The sequence below is a fragment of the Neodiprion fabricii genome, chromosome 1 (assembly GCF_021155785.1).
Source record: "Neodiprion fabricii isolate iyNeoFabr1 chromosome 1, iyNeoFabr1.1, whole genome shotgun sequence".
NCBI lineage: Eukaryota > Metazoa > Arthropoda > Insecta > Hymenoptera > Diprionidae > Neodiprion > Neodiprion fabricii.
Window position 1 is genome coordinate 6370749 of NC_060239.1, and position 9439 is coordinate 6380187.

A 9439-nucleotide genomic window follows, 5' to 3' on the forward strand; every position below is an offset into this window, starting at 1 on the left:
CAACGCGTAGCTGCTGCGCGACGACTGATAACGCGACGAGTGTGTATTGGCCGAGTAAAACGCTCTTGATATCAATGCCATTTAATCGGTCATTAAGTCAGTCACTGGGCAGCGCGACGTACCATGCGGTTTCCTCCGAAGCCCAAACATCGAGTTCTAAGCCATTCGTCCAGTGAACAGAGAGTGCTCCGGGTCTTCGGGCCATCCGCGAACCTCAGTTAACGTTCTTACCTCCAAGAGCGAACTACTGCGAGGTCCTCGACTACTTACTCCAAAGTACCTAAAATAAACCGACGTCGCGAGGAATTTCCTGGCCGGTCACTCTTATCTGCGATCGCATTGCACTTCGTCAACAATTAGAGGCCCCTGCGATATCTCAACGACTAGTGTATCAAAGTAAGTCGACCGCACTACTTCCAGTTTTTTCTCCACGGCTTAGCCACGTCTGTTAAACGAAGCGCAACGAAATGAGTTTACTACATTTATAAACACGGCATTACATCCTCATTCACGAAGATTATAGAAACCGAAAGTTTTCACGTGGTTGCAACTTTTCTTAAAATCAATATTCGCCGTTCAAATGTCGCATATTCTTTCGAGCGGTTTAATACCGAACGTAACGCAATACTCGCATGGATTTCCAAGTCTTGTATCACCATGTACTTCGGCGTCGTGGACAGTGATCTGTGGAGATTTTGCTTGCGAAGCACTTAAGCGCACGCCGGAGATTTGTTTGCTTTTAAGTATATAATGAAAAGAACCTTGTGCATATATGCAACGTCTGAGTAGAGTAGTAAGAAATGTTGATTTTGCAATGCTAAATTTTGTCGAGTGGAAGTTGCTGTACGATACTTGACAAAATTTGATCATTATCGCACAAATGCACATACGTTATTAAAAATTTCGAGTATCTTCCGTGTGAAATTTCGCACGTTCTTAGCGCAGAACCATAAATTTTTTTCATTCAATTTTCAGTCCGTACGCGTTCGTGCAAAATTTATACCAAACCGTGTAAAGGTCACGCGAGTTTTTTTAGTCGGAGTAAAATTCGTATAAATTTACACGATTTCAAGTAAAACTTGTACGAGCCCGCGTAGGCTTCGAATTACACGAAATCCACATGACATTTTTCAACGGTATAATACGTACGATACAAAACTTGCTTATAGCGTCGTCACACCGTTCACGAGATTGGCCTAGAGGCTGCTGTTTCTATTTTAGAAGCTTTGATTTTCCAAACAATTTTGTTTTTCAAATATCTCTTAATTACACATGCATATATATGTATCAATACAGGTATATTATTCGTACGCGATTATGCGGAAAATAACTGTGCAACGATTATACCGAGCTTCTCGTATTCATGCGGCCAACCGCGTCGAGATGTGGGACACGGAAAACAAGCATCGATGAAACAACAAGTCTCAATGTCAAGTAAATCTTTGAAGGCAACTTGCGAGATCTTTCTCACACTAGTCTCTGTAAAAACTGTTAATTAATATCTGTAACGTAGTGTTATCGCCGCGAGACGGTGAAGAACGTCGTCGAATCTTGACCGAGTTCCCGACAATCTTTCAGTGTCATATAACACGGCCAACGCTATAATGTTAAACATTACACAGATGAACTTACAGTTTTTTACACATTTACTTGGAATAAAATCGAAAGTCGAGATGATTATCGGGTCGAGAAGGTTCTCTGATACCGATGCTTCCAATTTACATGCGTTGTGCAGTTTTTTGGCCCGTAATGAATTTGCTACACTTGTTCTCGAGAGTTAAGTATAACGTAACATGCAAATTGAATAAGAGGATCGGCGAATTGGCAAGTAAGCAAGTATGCATATTACACGAGTAAATTCTGGTGATCGCCAACTGAAAAGTAGTTCGAGACGAATTTTATCGCGCACCCGAATCATCGTTTGACTTGCTATTAAAGAATGCAGGAAAAAAGTTGACCACCTAGTCGAATGTCGCTGAAAGGTTGAAGCGGTTGTCGATACTTCTTTACACGTTGCTATCAAAGGCAGTCGAATCACCGTGAGGAAAGAAAAAATAAAAAAATGTCCGCTTCTGTACGAGGTGTCAGCGACACGCAACGAATACGTAATCCGCCTTTGCAAACCACCGTAAAACTCATTCCCTTTCATTCCATTCCATTCTCCGCAAGGCACTGCAAACGCGAGTAATTTTAGCAAATTGGATTCCTAATATGGGTTGCAGTTTGTACAGTGGACTCGAGATGCATTCGGTTTTACTGCTGCATAAACTGTCGGTGTTTGCGCTAGTCGGACGATTTAATGGGCAGCTCACCGCAAGGCGAAGAAAAAAAAATCAACATTGCACAAAGGTTGTTAGAGAATACGTTACACATACTAATACACCTAAGTTCCCAGGAGAAATATTAGATTTCTCAATTTCACGTTGAAGGCTTGAATTCGCTAGCAGTACTCGAATCGTTTGACGATATTTAACAATGGTCAGCAATTGTTCAAGGTTAAAAATCTGACCTCACGTTTGAATCGGCGTTCAAATGTTTAACAACTCGCGATTCTCGTGACGATGCCGAATTGGTACGATAACATTTCCTCATTTCGGTCACACGAGTGTATTCATTGCAAGAATACCATTCGGGCAGGTGCGTAAGTTTGTTGAAATGAAAAATTCGCTGGACAGTTTTCTCAGTATAACCGAGCCATGATAATTTATGGCAATTTCAAGCGATCCTCGCAATGCTGTGCGTGCGGATCTATTTGTCAACAGAATGCAATCTCATGTTACGTCAGTGGTCGTGAAGTAACTAACTACGCGTAATTTTCCACAGGCATTTATCGGATAGTATTACTTTCGTGTTATACAAAATTATTGATAACTTGTCATTTATTATCGCACAGAATGCTCGCTCATATCCGCGTAAAACTAATGTTTTATAATTAATCGTTCAAATCTTTCTATACAGACCTCTGGTCTTCGTAACGAACTCGGACATCGATGATAATGAATCAAATTGAGCACTTCCCACGTCGTGATATGAAAATATTATAGACAAAAATTCAAGGCATACACGTACTGCTTATTTATCGTGGCTACGATCGCATCTCATTTACATCGTTCGGCTACTTTTCATGAGAGCATATTTCGCGTATATACAACAGAGTCAGAAAATTGTCCGATCTAATTCAGCTGGCCATGTAAAATGTCAGTTGAAACGACAAAGATCTGAAGCGAAAGAAGCATATTAACCGACGGATGCGAACGCAAGGTTTTATTGAAAATCAACGCAATCTAGGCGGAAGAGTATAAATTATTCTTCTACGAAGCTTCTCCTCGAGCTTTAAAATCGGAATACAATATGTGAGCTAAAGATTTCCGATAGAAATTGTTGAACAATATTTTCAAGTACTGCGAAGTTGTTTTGAATCCAAAGAAAAGTGAATCGTCTCATCAAATCGAAGATTCGTACTTCTTATAATTAATTTTCTGTGTTCACAATATCCCGGCGGTTTCTTTGTACAATTAATTGGCTAGTCTAGACGGTCGAATTGGATGAAATGCTGATTACTAACAAACAGCATATTTCTGAGTCACGAACCGAGCTCGGAGAATCCTCAGAGAATGCGATCAACGCAGCTGCGATATCAAGAAGCTCTAGATCTGAATCTAGGTATCTAGGTTAGCTCGTTCTTAGGAGTCTGACTGTGAGGTGAGCTGTGGGCGACTACGCATACGGATAGGCCCTGGTAACAGAAAATTGGTCACGGCGTATTGCAAAAGGTAATTCGAGCCTTCGGTGTCGCTGGAAACGGTTGGAAAGAAAAAAAAATCAAACAAATAAATAAAAAAGAAACAAAAAAAAAAAAAGAAAATAAAATCAATTCGCGATAAAGCCAAGAATCAAAACCCCGCTTGAAATTCCTATTGTAACGTCTTTAACGAGGCAAACGCTCTCGGTAATGCCAAGTAAGCGTTTGTTTAGCAACCTCCCACTCAAGACGAATTTAACTATTGCCTAACGTTTTCAGGGCAGCGCAACTTGTTTTCGGTTATAAACTTGAACTACATACGCGTACAAGGGCCCTTATGATCTACGGCAATGAGAAAGAATTTATTTTCAATCTGCTGAGTTGAACCAATTTATTCTTTTCCTCCCCCCCGCTCGTTTGTAATGTGCAGCGTATTTTTTTATTTCCTTTCTCGGCTTGCGCACGACACTTATTCGCGACTGTGAGTTGAGTAAGTGCTGACATCAGTTATCCATTTGCACGCAATGCATCGCGTTATTAAAAATAGTGTCGCTGATGCGCTTTCAAAAATTATGTCAAGCTGAAGAAATTATTGAGTATGTTAGTATAAAAATCGTCACGACACTTTGTAAATAATTAGTTCTTGTACCGAAGTTGTTCAATATATGTTCGTAGGTTGTATAAGTTTTGATTGAAAAACGAAAACAAAAACATACACAGCATTTGCATGGTCAGAAGTTAAGTAAGTGAAACAGGTTTGAAGATCTTCGAGCTTAGATGAACGTCGTTACAAATGTAGTTTTAATTTATTCAACTCATCCAGTATTAAAAAATTTATTATTCACTGTAAATGCGACGGTCGTAATTAACATGTGTTTCATAAAAACCGGCTACTTGACCTTCAAAATTGCTTGGTCATAAAGTGAACTTCGAGTGGTTGAATAACATTCATTTGAAATTCGATCGGAATAGGTCAAAGTTCAGATTGACTTATCTAAACAATATTACATGTGCAAAGAAACTGTAATAACTATGAATCAAACAAAATATGGTTAATAGCTTACTATCTTTACCATTTATGACGTACAGGACGGGCAAAAAATCTGCCGGAAGTGTCGGTTCAGTTTGCAAAGTGCCGCAGAGACTGAATGAAAACAATTAAGTATCGAGACAAGAACGAGCAAGCTGAATAGATTGTAATACCGATTAATTTATGCACCGCCCCGTGACCTTTGATTTATACCGTTCATTGGCAAACACGAATTACCGATTCATCAACGTTTTGCAGGATGGAGTTGATCATTCGATTATTTACCTTTCTGTCGAATATACTCTACCACATCTTGCGTCCATTCTTTTGGTACGCGAATCGTCATCCAGGGTCGAAAATATCGGCGGCAAAAGATCCGATCCTAAAACTAAGCGCTGTGGCAATAGCCGAGAAAATAAGACAACGGGAGGTAAGTCGAAAATCAAATATTTCTAAATCCGCGGAGACGACCAAGCGTAGACCAAATACTCGAAGCCCGTCAAATATTGGTAAAACGAAGTAGGACCGAATAAATTTCAGCTCTCAAGCGAGGCTGTGATATCGGCGTACATAGCGCGGATCAGGGAGGTGAATCCCTTGCTCAACGCGGTGGTCGAGGATCGTTTCGAGTCGGCTATACGCGAGGCAAAATTATGCGACGAAAAATTGGCTACCGGAGAGGTGACCGCCAAGCAATTGGAGGCCGAGCAGCCTCTCTACGGCGTTCCGGTGACGGTGAAAGAAAGCTGCGCGGTGAAAGGTATAAGTCTTACGATTTGCATGCAAAGGCAGACTTGGGTCGATTCTACGCCCGATAATAATTTCGCAACATGGTTAAGGGTCCGATAAGACGAAATAGAACCTCTTTATCAGGTCTCAGTCATACCGGATTCAGCCTTGCCAGATCCGGCGTCAAAGCAAACTACGACAGTGAGCCTGTCGTGAGGTTGAAAATCGCCGGTGCTATTCCTCTCTGCGTGACAAACACACCGGAATTGTGCCTAGGATTTGAGACCCAGAACAACGTTTTTGGCACCACGAACAATCCCTACGACACTCGGCGCACAGCCGGCGGATCATCGGGCGGCGAGGTGAGTCCATTGCAACCAAGAAGAATCACCTTTTTTGAAGATCAAGGCCACTCAGCAACCAGTCCTTCTTTCAGGCCGCGCTTCTAACCTCCGCAGCCTCCGTAATTGGGATCGGATCAGACATCGCTGGGTCGATTCGACTACCGGCTCACCTGAACGGAGTCTTCGGGCACAAACCAACGCCTGGTAAAATACCTGTGAACTATTCATTCGTCGGTGTTAAGTCAATGTTACTGATTGGTACTCGCGACTGTGCCGCTCTTCTTTTCCAGGAGCCATTTCGATCGAGGGCCACTTTCCTTACGTCGACGACGCCGAATTCTGCCGCTATTTGGTCATCGGACCAATGACAAGGTACGCCGAGGACTTGGCATTGGCTGTCAGAGTGATGGCTGACAGGAATTGCACGGCAGCCCTTCGCCTCGATTCTCCGGTCGACGTAAAGTCCGTTAAGGTTCGGTACATGGAGGAGGTCGAAGCCTCGTTCGGCCTGGTCCCCGTCCACGAGGACGTCAAACGGACCATCAAACAGGCTGCTGAGTACCTCCGAGTCGCGGGTGCGGATGTCGAAAAGGTCCGTTGATTCGGCATTCAGCTGAATACAGTCTGAGAGTAAACAACACTGTTCACTGTCTGGAAAAAAAACTTGGCCAAGTTAGTGGCAAAGGTTCTACGGTACGACGCATATCGGACCGTTCACTACCAGCAAAAAATATAATTCTCGAGTCCAGGTTCAAGGCGATCAAGTGGAATATTACGTACCATGTTAATTTCCTGACTTAATTCAGAGTCCGGCCTTGAGAAATTTCTCATTTGATTCGGACGGTCTTAACCGTTTGTTTACCAATCGTTGTTTAAGGTGAACATTGGGCAGCTGAAGGACTCTCTTGAACTTGGCCTGGTGTTGTTCTTCGGTATGCACAAAATGCCGCAGATCCTGTTGAATCCGGACGATCCGAAGGTGAGAATGGCGCTTCTCGAGGTTTTAACTCCGACGCCACTAACCGTTTTTTCACATGTTCTCCAACAGCACGAGAGCAACACCCTGTCAGAAGCTGGAAAAGCGATCTTCGGACTATCGAGACACACGAAATCGGCGATATTTTTCAAGTTCATGAAAGACGTGAGGGTGCTGGTCCCGCGTTCAAGGCAGCCGTCATTCAGGATGGAAGCGCAAAAACTTCAGCGGACATTCATGGTAACGATTTTCGTCAATTCATCGTGTTCTGACCATTTACTGTCTGTTCTTCCGTGTAAATGAATGCTAGAACAAAAAAGAAAAACAAATAATAATAAATTGCGTTCACCTGCCTCTGCTCTCCAAGGATCTTCTCGGTGACGACGGAGTCTTCCTCTTCCCAACCTTCGTGACCTCCGCACCATTTCACGGTCAGCTTAGTCTGCAGCTCGCGGGCACGCTGTACTGCATTATTTGCAACGTCCTTGGACTTCCGTCGACACACGTACCGATGGGATTAGACAGCGAAGGTCTGCCGGTCGGGCTACAGGTAAGAATTTCCACTTAAACACGTGAGCCTCGTTAATTAATCATTATTACATCAGATCCACGGAGTGTATGATGTCATCTTTGAGCATGAGGCTCTTTTCAAACCCGCCAAAAAAAAAAAAGGTTGCTCCTGTCATTCTGACATCATGCAGGAATAAATTCCCCACGTTTTCGACTTCAAAAACGTAAAGTTGAGGGTCGTCGAACCGATACGTTATTCTACAGAGTAATCAAATCTGAGCCGGTTCACTGCTTATGAATATCTTTGTGAAAACAAAACGGTATAAATAGTACTCCGAAGTAAAAATATATTTTCAAGACTACTGTTGGGCGTGGAAATTTTTATTTAAAACAAAAATATAAAAACACTGGGTGTTGATGAAGGTGGCTCTTGGATCATTATTTCGTACCTTCTAACATTTGTTAGTCTAATGGGTTTTTCGATCGTCTTTACAGGTGATAGCAGCCCCAATGCAGGACAGATTATGCCTAGCTGTAGCAAAGGAACTGGAGAAAGGCTTCGGCGGATGGATACCACCGTCTGTAGTCACAGCCTAGTGGTACTTACAATTAACGGAACACGACGAACATACGTTGACACGCGACGTACGCGGTGTGTAATTATCGGACCGTGTTCACTTCCGCGTCCCGCTTCGGCGGAATTTTCTAGCGAGATACGAGCGTAATTTACATGAAAAGTGTCATTTCTACCGTGCTTGACGATATTTCATTACACTTCACGATCGAGAACATGCGGATTACTCCGATTGCATAATCGCGTTGAATTTCTACAATCCTCACTTTGGAATCGCAATTTCAAACTTCACCGTGCTGACAATTATTCTTAGTAAGCATGTTTTACATTTTGAGAAATATCCGCGAGCACAGGACTTGTGAATATTTGAAAATGTTTAGCCTGAATCTGAGAAGGTGAAATTTACACACAGTAGCTTTATATTACGATGACAGGGTATGTTTTTTAAGACGTTTCTCATTCAAACGAACGATGAAAAACTTTAATTGGCCTTATTTTGCACAGTGATTAGAGATTAAATAAAATTATAGTGATATATTAAGTCTTTGCACTACGATGAATAAATGATAATATTATTGTTAAATAAATTATAATATGAAAATTTATCATAAAAAATCGAAAATACGTACCTTTGACATGTCGTATTATACAAGTCGGTAGATAGGAATCGATATTATTTTGCCGGGATAAATTTATTTAATATATATAATATATTATTTATATATATACTATTATTACTACTCTCAAACTCGAGTAGTAGTGATAATAATAATATTAATAATAATAATAATAATAATAATTTTTAAACAAGACTTAGAATGACGCGTAAATTATAAATACCTAATATTTAGAATGTTGTTTTTTCAATAACCCAAATTATTTTTATAAATAATAGTTGAATCAACGAGAGCTTCGAGGCGCTCATCATTTGGACGATCATTCACTGATTTTATTTGCGACAAACAGGAACGAAATAAAAGAAAAAAAAAGCAATTAAAGTTAACCGAACGTATCTCAATTTATATGTATATATTTATTATAATACATGGTATTAGACCGGTTCAAAAAAAAACCATTTTTTTTCTCGGTCCGCGTTCCTCATTAAACTTGTTTATGATGAACAACAAATCCCCTGCAAATTTCAGCTTGATCGGAGAAGATTTAGAGGTCCCGCTATCGATTTTTCGTTTTTCTCTAAATCTTCTCCGATCAAGCTGAAATTTGCAGGGGATTTGTTGTTCATCATAAACAGTTTAATGAGGAAGGCGGACCGGTCTAATATGGTATGTATGCAAGTAAATACTGATTATTTTCATCGGCGTTTTCTCAATCAGTTTTAATATACGCCAATGGCAAGGCACGTCTTGAACGATTCATGTATATATATATAATTCATTATCACTTAAATTACTGCTATCATCATGATTGCTTTTATTGCCCTTGATATTATCGTCGTCGGTAATGAACATCATCGAAAGAGCAGAGTTGAGTCTACGGAATTAATACTGTACCATTTCGCATCTTGCTTGCTATT

The 9439-nt window shown here is 41.0% G+C and overlaps 1 protein-coding gene across 2 annotated transcripts; it reads left to right on the top strand.

The window, feature by feature from the left end:
* The first annotated feature begins 97 nt into the window (after positions 1-97).
* Positions 98-9178, top strand: LOC124183141 (fatty-acid amide hydrolase 2-like). Of its 2 annotated transcripts, none has more exons than XM_046571685.1 (10): positions 98-396; positions 5031-5202; positions 5313-5532; positions 5646-5863; positions 5938-6049; positions 6136-6437; positions 6723-6824; positions 6894-7061; positions 7189-7371; positions 7827-9178. In XM_046571685.1, the coding sequence occupies exons 2-10, from the start codon at positions 5032-5034 to the stop codon at positions 7926-7928; spliced, it is 1578 nt and encodes a 525-aa protein (XP_046427641.1). In that variant the 5' UTR covers positions 98-396; position 5031; the 3' UTR covers positions 7929-9178. The 2 variants fall into 2 exon arrangements, with proteins under 2 accessions (XP_046427641.1, XP_046428512.1); XM_046572556.1 differs by lacking the exon at positions 98-396 and adding an exon at positions 4278-4484.
* Positions 9179-9439: the final 261 nt, after the last annotated feature.